Here is a 19593-nt window from a genome sequence, read left to right as displayed (position 1 = left end):
AGCCGCTTTGTCTTGAGATTTGCTTTTCCATAAGGACCTACTGGCCTGCGAGATTGCACAAAGGGTTATTATAGCAGTGTTAAAGCGGAGAAGGATCAGGACAAGTACAAGGTTAAAGTATTTACCGCTGGCGGTTTGTTGGAGGCATAAAAAGGGCGCAGACCAATTTGAGTACATACGGTGAGCGGCTCGTCAAGTATTTTCTTTACACCTTCGGTGACTTCATCATCAGTCAGTTGTATTTCATTAAACTGTTGTGGATCATTGGTGTCGCCGGTATATTCAAACATCAAACCGGTGCGGCGGCTTAAAGGTAGAATGCACCATGAAATCCAACAGCGGACGAGATCAACACCAGTTAAACCGTTGGCAAGGAAAGCCCGGAGTTTGGCGAGTTGAGGTGCACAGGCTTGTCGGTCTTTGGCAGACAATCTCTGAGGTAAAGGGTGATTATTGCTGAGCCGGTGCGGACGGTAGCCCGGTAAAGGATTCTCTTCAGCAGGGGCAATATTCTGACAGTAGAACCAAGTTTGGTTCCCGTCTTTTGGATGGTTGTGAAGTTTGGCGTGAGGAAAATCAACCTCTTTCCTCTTTTGGATCGACACACCACCAAGTTCAGTATTGGGTCCGTCAGAAAATTCAGTCCGGCGGTTTAAGTGAAAGAGATCTTGAAAGAGATCGACAATTGGTTCTTCTTGCAGGTAAACCTCGCAGAATACATGGAAATCGCATATGTTGGACACATAATTTGGTCCAATATCTTGAGGATGAAGTTGGAAGCTGGCAAGAACACCCCAGAAAAATTTTGATCCGGGAGGACTGAAACCTCGAGCTAAATGTTGCATGAACACAATCACTTCTCCATCTTGAGGCTCAGGAGGGCACTCAGGGCCAGGAACTCGCCAATGGAGGACATTTTTTGAAGCTAAAGCGCCTGTGGTGACATATCCATTGATTTGCGTTTCTGTGATCCGAGATGGAACCAGTTGCAAGCAGCAAATTGCTTCGTCATCTTACAAAGTTTGTAAAAGGAAAATGGACGGTTTACGATTGGCGGTTCATATGTGTTTGTCAAATGTTAAACCGGCAATTCAAGGTATACGTATGAAGTGAACCAGGCATTGCTATTCAAGTCTAGATGGCGGTTTAAGAGAGGGCTAATGACATATGATGGATTATCAATTACTAAAGGTTAAACCGCCCTTGGGAGGCAAAACCCAATCTGAAAATTTGCTAAGTGTTGCGGAAACAAGTTTCACAAGATGGTGATATAATTTTGGATCTACCATTGTTCAAAAAACAAATTTTTCTAAGCCTTACAATGGTGTTAAACAGAACAGAGAAGGTTCAGATAAGGATTTATACAGGAACAGTAAGATGTTGTAGTACGGCAGATTAAAGCTACAGATCCAGCCGCAAGGGAAAACTATCAGGCCTAGCTACATTCAGAATGATGCTAAAGGAAAAGCAGAGAAAGTACTAATGAACACTGACGAACACCAAAGAACCTTTGAAACCCTAATGCAGATTTAGCAAGTAAAGGAAAGGAGTATCTACCAGAGACACGCAACGGCGGAGTATCTTAAGAGATCTGGTACGAACAGGGTGATGCAGCGGCCTAGTTGGTGCAGACTGGAAGATCGACGATGGCGGTGGCGGCGATGCTTGAGGTCTTCGGGTCGCGAGGAGGAAGACAATGCGAATAGGAAAGGGGGGAAATGGAAGGCGCCCCGGTCTTATTTATAAGGGAAGTGGGATAAACAGCAGGCACAAATATCGAGGAGACGGAAGCGGCAAAAGAGGATGCAGCTGTCGCCTTGATCTTCAGGAATTAATTAAAGAGAAGGGAATCTTCATAAATATTTTTATATAGGGATGACATCACAATGATTTACTACAGTGACAGAAGGTGACGTCCTGGCGGTTCACCAAAGTTCACAGGGAGAAGACAATATGGCGGTTTACGAGAATTGTTAGAAATTCATGTAGTTTTTCTAAGGATTGAAGATTGACATCAATAGGTTCACATCAATCTGGGGCCTAATGTTGAGGATTTAACTACTAAGGGTAAACCGCCCAGGAGGGGCCAGTTCACCTTCACCTTATTGAAGCCCAAGGAAAGCCAGCAGATGGCCCTTTATGGATAAGGCTTAGAGGCCTAGAGCCCGTAGGCGATTTTGTCAGATTTCGGGTTCCGGCAGACCCTTGAGTTTCGAACATTGGGGTGCGCGTGGAGATTTCGCCTCCTACCTACCTGCACTCCTCCTCCTTGCTAGGATCTAAACTAAGGAAAGAACAACACAAGAGACATAGGGTTTATACTGGTTCGGTCCACCGTTGTGGTGTAATACCCTACTCCAGTGTGTGGTGTGGTGGATTGCCTCTTGGGCTGACGATGATGAACAATACAAGGAAGAACAGCCTCGCGAGGGTCTGTTCTTGGCTGGGGCGATGAACTGCGGGGAGGAGTTCAGTCACCCTTCTCTCTCTCTCTCTTTCTGATCGAAACCCCTCTCTAAAGAGCCTCCTTCCTCGAACCCTCTCTCTCCTTCTCTTCTTCTTCGAACCTCTGAACCTCCCTTTGCTCTGTGGGTGGCTGGTCCCATTTATAGAGGCCCTAGTCCTCTTCCCAAATATCGACTGGGAATTGAGCCAACAATGGCGGGCTAATTTGAAGGGGGACAGCTAGTACTAGCTACCCTGACAAAAGTAGTCTTCACGTGCACAAAGCTCTGGTGATGATGCCGTCTCGGGCTCCATGATGACCTCTGTCTTGTAGTCCTCATGGTCTTGGTCTCGTTGCACCGAAATGGCAACCTTTGCCTGATGCCTCGGTACTCCACGGCTGCGCTTGCCCCCTTTACACCAAAGAGGAAAGGAGGACATTGCACGGGCTGGCACCCGCCTGGCACCCTCGGTCGTCATGGCTTGCGTCACGGGCACCTCCTGAGGCACCCCGCCTTGATCTCTCCGCCTCCTCGTGAGCCAGCCTGACGAGGCTGTTCTTGAGGAAGCTCCGCGTCGTCCGCCCCGCGAGGGTCTTGGGTTTGTGTTCGTGAAGATGGGCCGCGCTGGGCCCCCTTTTGAGCCACGCCGCAGGCCGCAGGCAGGCAAGTCTGGGGACCCCCGTTCCCAGAACGCCGACAGTAGCCCCCGGGCCCAAGGCGCGCCCGGACTTGGCCGTGCAGGGAGGCGGAAGGGCAACAGCGAAGCGCCGCGTGCCCTAACAGCCTGCGGCCTTGGGCACCATGTGGCGGTTGATTGGACGTGGGCGCCTCCACTTCCCCATGGCGCCTCGGCAACTGCACGGATTGGACAAGTCCCTGCATGCAAAGCGGGTCATAATTACCTGCGATCGTGGGGGCCGTTGGTTGGCCACCGCCAGCTATAAGTACGGACCGGCGCGCGCCCTTCCAGTTCATCCCCCTTGCTTCTCCTTTTTCTTCGTGGCCTCGTCGAGGAGGTTCTCGGCCGCAGAGAAGGGGAAGGCTCGCCAGGTTGAGCCCGCCTCTCCCCCGCCCAGGCGCGGCCGAGGGCGCCCTCGCAAACATCCTGTGGCCACCACGGTGGCTCCCCGCAGCCGTGGAGGCGATCTTCAGCACAGCGACGGGTGGATTGCTGCGGCGGGGGGCGCGCTCCGACTGCGCGTCCCCCTAGGCCGCGCTTTCGCGCTACTGAAGTGCTGCCGGAGTTCGTCGTGTGGTCGGCGGAGCCGACTAGCACCAGGCTTCCACTACCTCGCTTCCTCCTTGGCGAGCTCCCGGCCGGCGCCCCGGGCGGCCTTTGGCTCCAAGCCGACGGCTGCTGCAGCCGGGCCTCATGGGTCTCACTGGAGGTCTCCGCGGCCGGGAGCCTGTCCCTGGCCCGCGGTTGGCAGACGTTTGCCCGCGCGCGTGGCCTGAGCCGTCGGTGCACCCTACACTTCAAGTTCGACGGCGATGCCACCCTCTACGTGAGGGTGTTTGGGGAAGATGGTCGCCGTGCAGGGTGTTGCCCTGAGGGTGACGACCGTGGCTGGGAACCCAGCTCCGGTGATGACGGAGAGGGCAGCGCTCGCGCGGCTGGCAGCGCTCAGGGTTCCTCAAGCTTCTCCGGTTCTTCTTCAGGCGACGACTCTGCTAGTGGTGGCCGCGGTCAGCCTCCACGCCGTCGTATCTGCTTGGGAGGTGGCAACGTGTCCGCCCGCCGCCGTGCCCTGGTGAAGCGCGAGAGGGAGTCCGCCTGAGCTTTGGAGGCAGCTCGGGCCTTCCCTGCGGGCCGGTGTGAGGTGAGCTGCACTAGATTTGTTCTTTCTTTTCCTTTTTCCTGCATAACAAAGACAGTAGTGTGGAGCCCCGCGGGGGCGTGTTTGGGTTATTGCTATTAATCATCATTTTGCTTTCATTATCGTACCTTCTGGCTACGTGCCCGAGCATGGATAGTTCTCGGCCCCGGCCGTGGGGGGCGACCGACCCAGGCCCTTTGTTTGTGTCGCGGTGCCCGTGGGGCACGGACTGGAGGGGTGCTCCTGTAATGGGCCCAGGTCGCGAACTCTTTGAATGACTAGGATAGGAACACTCGGGAGGGCGCTCAGCCGCCCCCCTCGCGAGGCCTTGCACAAGAGAAATCGAGGCAGGAGAGTGAAAAGTCGAAGAACCACAAGCCAAAGACGGCAACAACTTCAATAAAACTTCGAATGAGAAGGAACAAGCCAACTGCCGAAAGCAAATGAAAAGCCGCGTCCGGCACCTAATCTAGTCTTCGACGTCTTCTAACCAGCGCGGAGCTAAGTGCTGCCACTGTGTGTGGGAGGGAGCCCCAGGGCCTGAGGCCGGCGCTCCTGAGACTCCGGGGCGTTTACAGCCCCAACTCATTATTACGTGAGGGTGTCACAGGCGTTGGCCTTCTTCACAGGCTCCGGGCCTTTTCCAAAATGCGATAGCTTCACAGGCATTCGCCTTCTTCACAGGCTCTGGGCCTTTTCCGAAACGCGATAACTTCACAGGCGTTCGCCTTCTTCACAGGCTCTGGGCCTTTTCCAAAACACGATAGCTTCACAGGCGTTCGCCTTCTTCACAGGCTCTGGGCCTTTTTAGGGGTAGAACCTCCGGAGTTGCTGGATGTTCCATGCATTCTGGACTGGCACCCCCTCCTGAGTCTCCAAGCGTGTGGAGCCGGGCCTGGAAACATGAACAACTTTGAACGGGCCCTCCCACATGGGAGAGAGCTTGTGCAGCCCCTCCCTGGAGAGAACCCGCCTGAGCACGAGGTCTCCTACCTCGAGAGTTCTGGGGTGGATGTTGCGGCAGTGATATCGCCGCAGTGCTAGTTGGTACCTCGCCGCTTGTAGCGCGGCTTCTCGGTGACGTTCCTCCCCCAGCACGAGGTCCATCCCCCGCATGGCGTCCTGCTGCGCCTCGTCGAACGCCAGGACCCGTGTGGAGCGATGTCTGACCTCGTGAGGGAGGACCGCTTTGGCTCCGTAGACCAGGAAGAACGGGGTCTCTCCAGTCGGCTTGGTCGTGGTTGTGCGGATGGACCACAACATGGACTGAAGCTCATCGTACCAACCTCTCCCGCATGCCTCCAGCTTCTTCTTGAACGTCCTGGTCTTGAGGCCCCTCAGGACCTCCGCGTTGGCTCGCTCGGCCTGGCCATTGCTTCGGAGGTGCGCCAGCGGAGCGTACCATATCTGCGTTCCAAGGTTAGCACAGTATGTTTTGAAGAGGTTACTGGTGAACTGCGAACCGTTGTCCGTGATGATGCGATTCGGCACCCCGAACCGGCTCACGATGCCCTTGATGAACTTGACCGCGGAACCCGCGGGAATGGTGCGGACAGCCTCTACTTCAAACCACTTGGTGAACTTGTCCACGGCGACGTAGAGGTAGCGGTAGCCCCCGGGCGCCCGAGGAAACGGGCCCAAGATGTCCAGCCCCTAGACTGCGAATGACCACGAAAGGGGTATAGTCTGCAAGCCTCCTGCTGGCTGATGGATATGCTTGGCGTGGAACTGGCAGGCCTCACAAGCTTTCACTAGTTCGACGGCGTCATTGAGCACGGTGGGCCAATAAAACCCACTGCGGAACGCCTTGCCGACGAGGGTCCGTGATGATGAATGATGTCCACAGTCTCCGCCGTGTATATCTTCCAGCAGTTCTTTCCCTTGCTCCCTGGAGATGCAGCACAGGGATACATCGTTTGGCCGCTTCCGGTAGAGCTCTCCATCCTTGATGCAGTATGCCGTGGCCTGGCGTGCCACTCGCTCCGCTTCCTCCTCCTTCTCCGGCAGGGTCCCTTGCGTTAGGTAACTCCGGAGCTCGGCGATCCAACATACGTCCTGAGGTTCCATTGTCAAGAGCAGGCGTGCTCCTGAGGCCGGGCCACAGGCCGGAGCCCCTGAGGCAGGTGGCTAGGGGAGCTCCTCCCGGGGCTAAGCCGTGTTCGATAATGACGGCAGGGCTGATGGCTTGAAGAGCCGTTCCTCGGAAACGCCAGGCTCCTGAGGTAACCGCCTGGACGCCCGTTTGGCGATGTCGTCGGCTTCCTGATTGGTGCCACAAGGCACATGCTGCAACTCCAACCCCCATAACTGCTTCTCCATCCTGCGGACCTCCGCTAGGTAGGCTTCCATGTGCTCATCCTTTAGCTCGTACACCTTGTTGGAGAAATTGACAAGGAGCTGCGAATCGCCCTTGATGGTGAGGCGTTTCACCCCCAGGGCAGCCGCGGCCTTCAAACACACTATTAAACCTTCATATTCCGCTATGTTGTTGGAGACCTTTTCACCTTGCTGGAAACAGAGCTGCACGGTGTAATAGAGCTTGTCCTGAGTGGGCGATATAAGCACCGCCCCAGCCCCTGCGCCATGCCTGGAGAACGCCCCATCGAAGTACATGACCCAGCCTTCTGGCGCCTCGCTTCCCGGGGACAGGGACCGATCCTCGTCGGCCTTGAGGCCTGGCGCCTCCGTCCATTCTGCCACGAAATCCGCCAACGCTGCTCCCTTGATGACCCTGGTCGTGCTGAATTCGAGCTGAAACGCTTGCAGTTCTATATTCCACTCAGCGACCCTTCCAGCTGAATTAGGGCTCCTGAGCACTCTCTCCAGGGGGTATGACGAGACGACCTTGATGGGGTGACCCTGAAAATAGTGCCGCAGCTTGCGCGAGGCCACCAGTAGCGCGAGGAGGAGTTTCTGAGGCATGGGGTACCGTGCCCTTGCATCCCGCAACACCGTGCTGACGAAGTACACTGGGTGCTCAACGAGGTGGAGTGCGTCAGTGCTGGTGGCTCCCTTCGGAGACCATGGAGCCTCTTGAGGCAATGAGGCCTCCTGAGACTGGCCATCTGGGAGAGGGGCATCTTCCGCCTCCGGTGCGCCCCTCTGCGGTGGCTGATCCTCCTCAGTCGCGGTGGTAGTTTCTATGGGCCTTCCTTGTCCCTGTTCCGCCTTGTTCCGGGCTGCTGCCGCGGTTCTGATTCGGCGCTCCTCTCTGACTGCCACCAAGGCTGCGCTGGCGGAGTAGGGAGTAGCGGTGAGGTAAAGCACCAGGGGCTCTTGAGGGCGCGGAGCCACCATGACCGGTGGGCTGGTCAGGTATCTCTTGAGATCCTGGAACGCCTTGTCAGCCTCTTCAGTCCACTCGAAGGGCCCCTTTTTCTTCATTAGCTGGAAGAAGGGCAGTGATCGTTCCCCCAACTTGGAGATGAAGCGCCCCAGCGCGGTCACGCGCCCCGTGAGCTTCTGCATTTCTCTGAGGGTCTTTGGCGGGCTCATGTCTTCCACCGCCTTGACCTTTTCCGGGTTAGCCTCGATGCCTCGGTGGGACACAAGGAAACCCAAGAGCTTGCCTGAGGGGACTCCGAACACACATTTCTCTGGGTTGAGCCGTAGGTTCACCGCGTTGAGGCTCGCGAAGGTTTCCTCCAGGTCTTGTATCAAGGTCCTGGCCTCCCGAGACTTCACCACAATGTCATCGACGTAAGCTTCAACATTCTTCCCGAGCTGCGGGCCCAAGGTGATGTGCATCAGCCGCTGAAAGGTCGCCCCTGCGTTACGCAGCCCGAATGGCATGCATGTATAGTAGTACACCCCATACGGGGTTAGGAAGGCTGTCTTCTCGACGTCTTCTACCGCCATCTTGATCTGGTGATACCCAGAGAAGGCATCCAAGAAGCATAACAGGTCACATTCCGCAGTGGAATCGACGATCTGGTCGGTGCGGGGGAGCGGGAACGGATCTTGCGGGCATGCTTTGTTGAGGTTGGTGAAGTTGACACACATGCGCTCCTTCCCTCCCTTCTTTGGCACAACGACAGGGTTGGCCAACCAATCCGGATATCGGACCTCGCGAATGACCCCAGCGGCTTCTAATTTGCGGGTCTCTTGGACGATGAAGGCTTGCTTTTCTGTGGACTGCCGCCTGGCCTTCTGCTTCACAGGGCACACATTGGGGCACACGTTGAGGTGATGCTTGATTAAACTCCTAGGGATCCCTGCCAACTGGTCAGGCTCCCAAGCGAATACCTTCTTGTTTGCATGCAGGAACCCGACCAGGGCCTTCTCCTGCTCGGGTTTGAGGTGGGCGTCTATGGTGAAAGTGGCGTTGGTAGACCCGTCCTCATCGACGGGTATCTGCTTGGTTTCTGCCTTGTCTTGGGTGAACAACTGTTTCTTCTTGGCGGGTGCAGCCCCCTTGGGCTCGGGGGTCTCCTAGTCGGCGGGTTGTGCCGATGCCGCCGTCTTGAAGGCGAGCTTGAGCACCCTCAGCGCATCCCCGGTGTCCCTGTGCACAGTGAGTACACCGCTGCTCCCGGGCATCTTCATGAGGTTGTACGCCGGGTGCGTCGCGACCATGAACTGGGCCAGCGCTGGGTAGCCAAGGATGGCGTTATAGGGGAGGCCGATGGGGGCGATGTCGAAGTTGACCAGCTCCGTGCGGAAGTTGTCGTAGGTGCCGAAGGTTACTGGGAGCCGGATCTGTCCCAAGGGGCTGGACGACTCGCCACCAACGCCCGAGAAGGGCCGGCTGGGTTGCAGCCATTCCAGGGGTATGCAGAGGAGGTTGAAGGCCTCGACCGAGAGCATGCTGAGGCCCGCGCCGCCATCAATGAGGGTTCTGGTGATGGCCACCTGGTAGATGGTGGGGGTGCACAGCATGGGGAGCGCACCCGAGCAGGCCGAGTTGGAGGGGTGGTCCTCTGAGCTGAAGGACAGGCCGGTCTCGGGCGCCGCCCGGTCCAGGGGAGCCCCCTGCCGCGCGGAAGCGGCGCTGACCCGGCGGATGAACGGCTTGACGTGGTGACTTGTAGGCGGCGCCTGCGAGCCGCCCAAGAGGGCCGCGACGACCGGGGGTGTTGTTGCAGCACGATGGGCGGGGGAGAGGTTGCGGGGCTCCACGGGCGCGCAGAGCACGCGGGACGAAGAACCAGCTGGGGTGAGCGAGGGAGTTGTGGTGCGGCCGTCTTGCCGCGCAGACAAATGCTGGGACGATGCTTCCTGCTCGTCCCCCGCTGGGCCGGTGGCGGTGTTGACGGCAGGTGACGGCGAATGGCGACGGCGCCCCCCGACAGGGGCCGTCTGGGCGACGCGGGAAGCGAGTGCGGCCCGCGCTGACGAGCATCAGATATGGGCGTGATGGTCGGAGGAGAACAGGGTGGTGGAAGACAAGTCCCGGTGCACCCCTACCTGGCGCGCCAAATGTCAGATTTCCGGTTCCGGCAGACCCTTGAGGTTCGAACACTGGGGTGCGCGTGGAGATTTCTCCTCCTACCTACCTGCAGTCCTCCGCCTTGCTAGGATCTCAACTAAGGAAAGAACAACACAAGAGACACAGGGTTTATACTGGTTCGGGCCACCGTTGTGGTGTGATACCCTACTCCAGTGTGTGGTGTGGTGGATTGCCTCTTGGGCTGATGATGATGAACAATACAAGGAAGAACAGCCTCGCGAGGGTCTGTTCTTGGCTGGGGCAATGAACTGCGGGGAGGAGTTCAGTCACCCTCCTCTCTCTCTCTCTTTTTGATCGAAACCCCTCTCTAAAGAGCCTCCTTTCTCGAACCCTCTCTCTCCTTCTCTTCTTCTTCGAACCTCTGAACCTCCCTTTGCTCTTTGGGTGGCTGGTCCCATTTATAGAGGCCCTGGTCCTCTTCCCAAATATCGAGCGGGAAGGGAGCCAACAATGGCGGGCTAATTTGAAGGGGACAGCTAGTACTAGCTACCCTGACAAAAGTAGTCTTCGCCTGCACAAAGCTCTGGTGATGACGCCGTCTCGGGCTCCACGATGACCTCCATCTTGTAGTCCTCATGGTCTTGGTCTCGTTGCACCAAAATGGCAACATTTGCCTGATGCCTCGGTACTCCGCGGCTGCGCTTGCCCCCTTTGCACCAAAGAGGAAAGGAGGACACTACGCGGGCTGGCACCCGCCTGGCACCCTCGGTCTTCATGGATTGCGTCACGTGCACCTCGTGAGGTACCCCGCCTTGATCTCTCCGCCTCCTCGTGAGCCAGCTTGATGAAGCCGTTCCTGAGGAAGCTCCGCGTCATCCGCCCCGCGAGGCTTGGCCGCTCGCGAGGGTCTTGGGTTTGTGTTGGTGAAGATGGGCCGCGCTGGGCCCCCTTTTGAGCCACGCCGCAGGCCGCAGGCAGGCAAGTCTGGGGACCCCCGTTCCCAGAACACCGACAGATTTGGGGCCCATGGTAGTAAACCTCCATGATTGTATAAACTTGCATTGTAAGATAGGAAAGAGGAGACTGAGGCGGACACTTGTATGAGCCAGCCTCGGGACTCTGTAGACCGGCCGGGGTCCTCCTGAGTATATAAAGGGGTGACCCGACGGCGGTTCAGGGACAGAAAACAACAACTCGAGAGCCAGACAAAGCGGATTCGCTCCCTGGTCTTCGAACCCATAGCAATAACAATCACAACTAGACGTAGGCTTTTACCTTCATCGAAGGGGCCGAACTAGTATAAACTCCCGTGTCCCTTTGTCCGGTTTAATCCCTTCAAGCTAACCCGTAGCGATGGCTCCACGACTAAGTCCTTTCACGAGGACATCTGCCGTGATAAACCCACAACAGACACCATCGTTGTTTGAATGGATATCATTCTTAAGCAGCGATTACAATGCCTCCTTATGCTTATATATATTCTGGTGGACCATCAGTTCTACAAAATGTTGATTAGTTTATGAAAGTTTGTCCATGTAAATAAATGGCATCATAGTATAATGACAAATAAAACCAATGTGTGAGAACAACTTACTTGATCATGTTGGCGTTCATGAGAACTATCAGTTAGAGATCTACCAGATAGAAGACGCTTAATTTCTGATACTTCATGCGCCATGCCATTGACCTTTTCTTTGAGTACTTGTTTCGCTTGCTCAGAAGCTTGAAGTTGAGAAATTAATTTAGCCTTACTTAATGCTGGTCCTCGCAAATCCCTTTCTCTAATTCCACCACCAAATCCAACTACGCGATCACGCCACTTAGATGTGTCACATTTCTGCATGACTTCATCATTTGAAAGACCAAGATTCAACTGAACTATGGTCTTAATTTATGCCTGAAGTGCCAACAATAAGTTATTTGCATAAACTTCTATCTCTAAGTAGGAATTGTACATGTGTTGTTCATTATGGAAGTTATGAACGTTAAATTAGGTCTTACATGTTTGGCGGAGGTTGTAGAATCAGGGAAGTCTGTACCCTTCTTGTCTGTCTCTGAAAATAGTTTATCCAAACTCGGTGGCTTGTTTTCCTTTCCTCCCTATTCCAACATAGGCAAGTGACTATTATTAGTTGAAACAAAATGGCAAGACAACTCACACTGATATTATATTATTGGAAATGAAAAACAAGAGAAGTGAAAACATGTACCGTGTCCCAAATTATCTGTCTAAAGGGTTTACTACCAGATCGGTGAAGCATTTTGAGGTGAGCTCTGTTTTGGGTGTTTCCCTTGCTCTTTTTCTATAGTTAAAGAGGATTATATTGTCAACTGCACAAATGGTTGAAAATTAAGATGCAACATGAGAACTTACCAGAAACTCCTTGCTGAAAAAATGCTCCTTGACAAGCCATTCCCAGTCATCCTTTGGAATATCTTTAGGTACCTTTTTCATAGCCTCCTGCATAGTCTTGTTGGGTTTCACAAAATGCCGGTGCAAGTCTCCACGCCAGTTGATCCAAAGTTTCTTGACATGGTCTAATATCTCATCTTTGTACACATCTATTGCAATGTTGTCGTCAATATTTTCGAACTTGTCCTAAATAGTTGTTCATCAAACAGAGTCTCATAAATACATCAGTACAGAAATTCAGATTATAATGCTAGAACTTTTAACCAAACATACCTTAATTGCATCAATTATATGTTTCCGAGCTGCATCAGTAATATTGGACCATTCCTTAACCCTCATCGGGGTAATTCTAGGGTTACGGACAATTCTACCCAAGTGTCATGCAAAACTTTTGGAAAGCGCACGGTTATTGTAAAACAAAACTTTAATTTTTGGGGACTCCATGAGATCAGCTACTTCCTTGCATTTATTTTTCCCACGGACCCTGCACTTTTGACCTATTTGAGGTCCTACACCATTCGAAAGAAATATGTTAATCAAGTACAAAACAAGAAAAACATTCAGGCCACAATTTATATTGTAGCGGTGCGACTGAAGTATCAAGTAATCAAGTTGCATTGCTGAGCTTACTAGTCTTGGACGTAGCTGTAAGGCCATGGTTACTCTGCACTTCTTCATTTTCCAGATTTTCATCAACTAATTCAGTTGCATTGTTGTGCTTACTGGTCTTTGAGGTACCTGCAAAGCCATGGCTATCCTGGGATTCTTCACTTTCCGGATTTTCATTACCCATTAATTCATCTGCACCATTTGAACCATCTGAAAATATACAACCAATCGGTCAGCATGGTGGATGAAGGAAAAATGGAAAAATTGAAGTTTTTCATACCATGAAAATCATGCATATCATTTCCCATGTCACCATCATTGCTGGTATCAGCTTCATCACTCATGGCTGCAATATATTATGAGTTACTTGAAGAAAAAAGCGTAGAAACAATTCATGGTACAATGTATGGTACTTAGAAACTCACTTCTGGAATCATCAACATCCCAATTTGTAGTAAACAAGATTGGTGTATTTGTTGCTGCATCATTTCCATCTATGAAAACAAGAAACCACATTATATCATCCTTTAGTAGATAGCTTGAATAATATTTTTATGTTTCTGTAGTACCTTTTGCAGCTAACTCATACTTTTCCACAGTTCCTCATCTTGCAAATGAGGCTTGTGAGTAACCCTTTTTCTGCTTAAATCTGCTATTTGACTTGATTTCTCTGGCAAGGTCCGCCTAGCAATACCCTGGTGTACCAGTCCAGACTTATTCAACTATGAGGAGCATCTTTCCGGAGCTAATGCTGTCAAGTTTCCATACTTGTGATGACTCATTATGATACCCTACACATATAGCGTTAGTTTGAAGTTTGCACAAAGGCTATACAAAGTAAAATTGAATTAAATAAGTGAATATTGCATCAAATAAAGTAAGTACAGAACTACTTGTGCCACTGTTTATTAATAAGGTAAAAGCAAAAATATGAAGCAAATCGATCACTACAGATTAAGAGTTGCATAAACTAGTGTCTTCATGTCGTTCTCTTTCTACGTGATGTTGATGTCGAATTTTGAAGCAAGTCGTCTTCCTCGCCATTGTCAGGTTCAGCTTCAGAGGCTTCATCATCAGACTGTCCATGTGGTACACTATAAGCATGATGTGATGGATTTTTCACGACTGCGTGCCATCTTTTTATAAGATTGTCCTTGACAAAAAATACTTGAGAGACTTGTCTAGCCAGAACGAAAGGCTCATCTGTCAGAAGAAAACGCTGCAGGTTAAGACTAATGATTCCATGCTTGTTGTCTTTCTTCATCCCATGCTCTTTGTCAAATACGTCAATCCAGTTGCAACGGAATAATGTCACACGCCTTCCACCTAAGTATTGTAGTTCGACTATCTCTATCAATATGCCATAATATTCTACTGTATTACCATTATCCCCTTGTTCTGAAAGTACAACCACCCCAATGTTCTGTGTGCAGAGGTGTCTATCTCAACTTTGAACACGATACCTGAATCCATTCATGTCATAGCCAGTAAAACATGTTACATTTTCCAATGGACCACGTGATAGTGCCAAAAGGTCTTTGGTGAGCTCACTCTTATCATGTTCGTGCAAGCTGGCTACCTATGCAATGAAAAATAGCTATGTTAACATCTTCACACAGAAATATTGAAATGTACGTGCATATGTATTTACATACAGACTTTATTCTGGAATCTTTACCTTCTCTTTAAACCACTGATTAATCTTCTAGTTCCACAAGGTGGTAAATGGTTGAAGTGAACATCCGTCTTGACTATTGGAGTACTCACTACAATAATACAAAGCTTAATTGATATGGGCATGCAAAAATTAGTTGACTGAGTACTTAATAAGTGAACCGAATAATCAATACCTCATATATGGTTGAACTTCATCACAATTTCTCAAAACATAAATATGAGCTTGCTCTGCTTCAAGAAGATTAAGATCTCTAGGTTTACGACCACCGGATGGCCTTCCATCCGGATTGAATATTAACAAATAATAGTTTTCATCCCCTGCTGCATCATTGATTCTACCTGGTCGATTACGCTTTGTCTCGACATCATCCAAATACCTAGAGCACAATGTAATGAACTCTTCTGCAATGTATCCCTCTGCAATGGAAGCCTCAGGTCGTGCCAAATTTCGCACTAGCGATTTCAGACACTTTATTTGTCTCTCAAAGAGATACATCCACTGATATATTGTAGGTCCACCAACAAGAGCCTCATTAGCCAAATGAATAGTCGGATGCATCATGACATCAAAAAAGGACGGTGGGAATTCCTTTTCAAGCTTACATAGTGTCACAGGTATTTGGGCCTGCATTTCATTAAGTTCTTCTACCGAAAGTGATTTGGAGTTTAATTTGCAAAAGAACTGTGAAAGCTCAAGCAGAGGGTCATAGATGTTCCGGGGAACAAGTCCACACAGTGCAAGAGGAAGTAAATGATTTAGTATAACATGGCAGTCGTGGCTCTTCAGTCCTGAAATTTTTTTCTCTTTCATATCAGTGCAGCGGCCAAGGTTTGAACAAAATCCATCTGGAACTTCGAGGTCCTTAAAAAACCAAAGGAACAAGATCTTATTGGGTGGAAGCAAAGTGAAAGGCGCAGAAGGAAAAGTAGGCTTGTCCCCTTCCTTGTCCGGATGCATACCTGGCCTTATTTTCATTAGTTGCAAATCGCGCTGAGAATTTATGTTATCCTTCGTTTTTCCTTTGACATCCATAATTGTTGCCATGATGCTATCACATATATTCTTTTCTATATGCATTACATCAAGGTTATGGCGCAACAAAAGAGTTTTGAAATATTGTACTAAATTACAAAATATACTTCTTTTGTTCCAGCTATCTCCTCTCTCATCGTGGGACACCTTTGTCTTCTTACTTGCATCTTTAGACAAGATAATCCCCTCTAGATCATCCACTTGGACCATCACATTTTGTCCTATTAAGGGTGTTGGTGGTTCTCTGGTTTCTATGGTACCATCAAAAGATTTTTTATCTTTCCTCCACCTATGGTTTTTATGAAGAAAGCGTCGATGACCCATGTAACAGAACTTCCCATCGTTTTTAAGCCTAAATGAATAGGTCCCACTATGGCATACCGGACAAGCCAATTTTCTCTTTGTGCTATATCCAGAGAGGTTGGCATAACCAGGGAAGTCATGGACCATCCATAGAAGTGCTGCACGTAGTGTGAAACTTGTTTTTGTTGATGCATCACAAGTGTCAACACCCTCGTTCCAGAGTTCAATAAGTTCCTCTACAAGTGGTTGCAAATAAATATCAATTGCATCACCAGGACCATCAGGCCCTGGAATCAACATGGATAATATCACATTTTCTTGTTTCATGCACATCCATGGGGGCAAATTTTGGGGAACAAGGAATACGGGCCAGATGCTATAAGATGTTCACATGGTTTTATATGGTTGGAAACCATCAGAAGAGAGACAAAACCTAAGATTGCGAATTTCTTTTGCAAATGGGATGTTTTTTGCATCAAAATATTTCTAAGCTTTCGAGTCAGCAGGGCATCTAATGACACCATCATCTACCCTGCCCTCTGCATGCCACCTAAAGGATTCAACAGTTTTGTGGCACATGAACATCCTTTGCAGCCTTGGCTTTAAGGCAAAATACCGCATTGTTTTTTGTGGAATCTTCTTCCCTTTTGCTGAGTGCAGAGTGGTGCATGTGCGCTTGTCTTCTTTCCATCTAGATGCTCCACACACCTTGCACGACTCCACATTTATATCTTCTTTCCAGTAGAGCATGCAATGATTCATGCAAGCATCAATTTTCTTATAACTCAGCCCTAGTTCCTGAATAGTTTTTTTCGCTTCATAATAAGAATTTGGCAAAGTAGAGTTCTGTGGTAGGAAAGCCTTCCACAGATATTCCAACAACATGGTGAAGGACTTGTTGCTCCACTTTCCCAAATTCTTAATGTGAAGCAAGTTAACTAATGCAGATAATTTAGTGGTACTAGAACCTTCATAAAGTGGCTGGTTGCAGTTGTCAAGCAATTTATAAAACTTTGCTGCTTCATTATTTGGTTCCTCTTCGTAAGATGGTGGTGTCGTTGTTTGATCAGTTGGATTATTATTTTGAGGAAACAGATCATGCAACAAATCTTGCATTGGGTCATATCCATCCGCACTCCCTGCTTGCATTTCTTCATCGCCTTGACCTTCAGAAACTGTTTGAGGTTCCCTCGCAACTTCACCATGATGGTACCAAAAGGTATAACTTCTCAGAATTCCATACACTTTCAGGTGAGCAGAAACCAATGCACGAGGATGAGAGTCTGTGTTGCAGCATTTGACGCATGGACATCAAATTTCATTCTCCCTGCCTGTGTGGCTGAACGCATAGTCAAGGAAATTCTCTACCCCTTCTAAGTATTCATCATCTAATCGCTCATCCACTAGTCTCATCCATATCTTACTTGGAGCCATCTCCTAATATATATTACTGTTTTAGTATGTAGTTATCCTGCATTTATGTTATTCGATGTAAGACATATCAGACTATAAAATAAATCATATTGTGTATGATCTATAGATGAATGGATCGTACTGAACATGGCATAACAAAAGTGTAAATCGTAATAATCAAATGAATTCTACCTACATATTTTGTAATCAGGATCAGCTACAGTGCATCAAGGTTCCACAAGAGAAAAAAACAGAGCAAGGAGGAATACAAAAAAATAGAGCAAGGAGGAATACGAACCAAGCTGCAGCGGAGTTGCGTTGGCGACCGGTGATGTGCAGGCAGTAGCGTGGGTGCAACCGGGGTTGAGGCTAACCAGCGACATGGAGGCGGCAGCCCGGGCGCGCCGGGGTCCAGGCGACCGGCGATGTGCTGGCGGCAGCGCGAGTGTATTGGTTCGAGGCTACCAGCGACGTGCAGGTAGCATTGCGTACGCGCCGGAGTCGAGGCGACTGGAGAGGTGCGACCTGCAGCGTGGAGAGGCGTAGAACACAAGGGAGGAGATGCGATCTATGGACTATGGAGGTGTCGAATTGAGCAAGGCAGGGGAGGCGAGGAGAAAGAGGCGCAGGTAGATGAGATCCTAACATATTAAATAGTTATTCCCTGTTACGGAGGGTTATCTAGTCGAAATTTCAGTCTTATACACGCAGGGCACACCTGCACTTAACTTGCAGTAAGTTGCAGCCGATCTGCCACAATCACTTCACATTGCAATAGGAATTGTTTGACTACAATCAGGTTTAAGCTAACACGGTGATGCTTTGACGTCCAAAGTGCCTGATGATCTGAAGGTACTGCTGCAGATCACATTCATTGGTGAAGCACCTGTCCATCACATCGCCAAAATGCAGTGCCTATTTCTAAACCCATTCATATGTTCGTACTGTATAATACAATGTCAGGGGATATGAAGATCCATTTAAGGATAGGAAAATATTTAAAACTCGGTCGCTTGTTCATAGCCTGACATATGAATGACAAGAACAAATGTTACAAATAAAAGGCACTAATCTTGAATTCTGCTGCCGATGATCCAAACTAAAAAACTAACAATAATATTGTTCTCTAGCAAACAATATTTATTTTTCCGTGATCTTGTAGTAGTCAGGAATATAAATTCTCAAAAAGTCTCTACGTATTTTGTTCAGATTACTCTTATGCCTAGATGCATTCCTGGCTCTTGCTTCCCTCCTCAATGCAGCATCACTAGCACGTCTTTCATTAAATTCCTTCCTGACCTTCTGGTATACTTCATCTTGCTTGTCTTCTTCCTCGGAGTCTTCAACAACTTGCCTATGCAGGTACTCAATAGAGTCTTCATCGACATCGGTTATTGAGACATCGCTGCTCCGTTCTTCATCAGGAGACTCTTTTGCCTCCTGATTAATTGTATCTGGAACAAACTCAACCATGTTGTCTCCTTGCACGTTCTTGTTCTTCAATCAGGAGCAAAATCAACAATCAATTCTTCTTTTACCTTAGGATATATTGAATCTAGAGAAGAATTAATGATTAAGTCATGTACCTCTTCATCCGTAGTATGGTGAGCAAACTCAACCATGGAATCTGGTTGCTCCATCAAGTGCATCTCTATCGAGCATTTTGGGGAAGAGTCGCGGTGGCCGGGGGAATTTTGTGGTTCAGCAGAGGCGCCGGATGGAGATGCAGGGGCATGAATGACCATACAGACTTCCATCGGGATGTTGTGCAAAAATGTGGATCGGGAGGACTAACTAATAGGATTAGGAGCAGATTAGATTAGTTGGGGCTGGAGAGATTTAGCGCTAATATTTTGAGAACCCGCCAACATTAGTTGGGATGTTGCGGGGGAGAGATAAAGGAGAGAAGAGTTTTTTTTTCATTTTTGAACACAGGGAGAGGGAGTTTGTTAGAGTTGTACTACGTACCTGCAAACCCCATAACTAAAGACCGCTCACCTAACGGCTGAAGACTTGTGGTTGTTGAACGTATTACGGAGATAGGTTTCCACCACGCAGGGAGTCCACTTAGGGGGTTCAACGACCAAGAGTTTTTGGGCACCGTCGTTAATGCTAGTATTTGTAGTAGTGAGAGGGCCGCCGGAGGGCAAGGAGCACCGCACACCCAAGCGATATTTCGAGGATGTTGTAGAAGGGTCTCGACTTGTGGCATCGCAATGTTCGCAGGACATTGTATTTGAATAAAAGTATTCATGTTGCCTTTGTCTTGTATTATGGGACAAAGCCAGTTTTTGTAAAGTAATTTTATTATGCTTTCAATTGTTTCCTCCTGTGCGGCCGTGTTGTGTATAATCTGAGGGTTGGCCAGTCGTCGGCTTCTTCCCTCACGTAGATAGTACGGAGGTGTTCGGGACGGAATCTAAACAATCTTGATCCAATTACATGGTCCTTGAAGGAGTTGTTTAGCGCAACGAACAAGGCAAACATACTTT

At 49.7% G+C, this 19593-nt stretch overlaps 1 protein-coding gene across 1 annotated transcript; it reads right to left on the bottom strand.

Annotated features, from left to right (window-relative positions):
• Nucleotides 1-18241: 18241 nt before the first annotated feature.
• LOC119357904 lies at nucleotides 18242-18917 on the bottom strand. The gene is made up of 2 exons (XM_037624684.1): nucleotides 18688-18917; nucleotides 18242-18598 (listed from the first exon to the last, which is right to left on the bottom strand). Exons 1-2 carry the CDS (start codon nucleotides 18856-18858, stop codon nucleotides 18242-18244), a joined length of 528 nt encoding a protein of 175 aa, XP_037480581.1. The 5' UTR covers nucleotides 18859-18917.
• Nucleotides 18918-19593: the final 676 nt, after the last annotated feature.

The sequence above is a fragment of the Triticum dicoccoides genome, chromosome 2A (assembly GCF_002162155.2).
Source record: "Triticum dicoccoides isolate Atlit2015 ecotype Zavitan chromosome 2A, WEW_v2.0, whole genome shotgun sequence".
Taxonomy (NCBI): Eukaryota; Viridiplantae; Streptophyta; class Magnoliopsida; order Poales; family Poaceae; genus Triticum; species Triticum dicoccoides.
Note: the sequence above shows the minus strand (reverse complement) of the source record. Positions and strands in the feature narration are given on the sequence as shown.

Coding starts and splice junctions, on each gene's coding strand:
- LOC119357904 (XM_037624684.1), bottom strand. CDS start 18,858: ATGGAAGTCTGTATGGTCATTCATGCCCCTGCATCTCCATCCGGCGCC. Junction 18,599..18,687: donor ACCATACTACGGATGAAGAG/GTACATGACTTA, acceptor TCCTGATTGAAG/AACAAGAACGTGCAAGGAGA.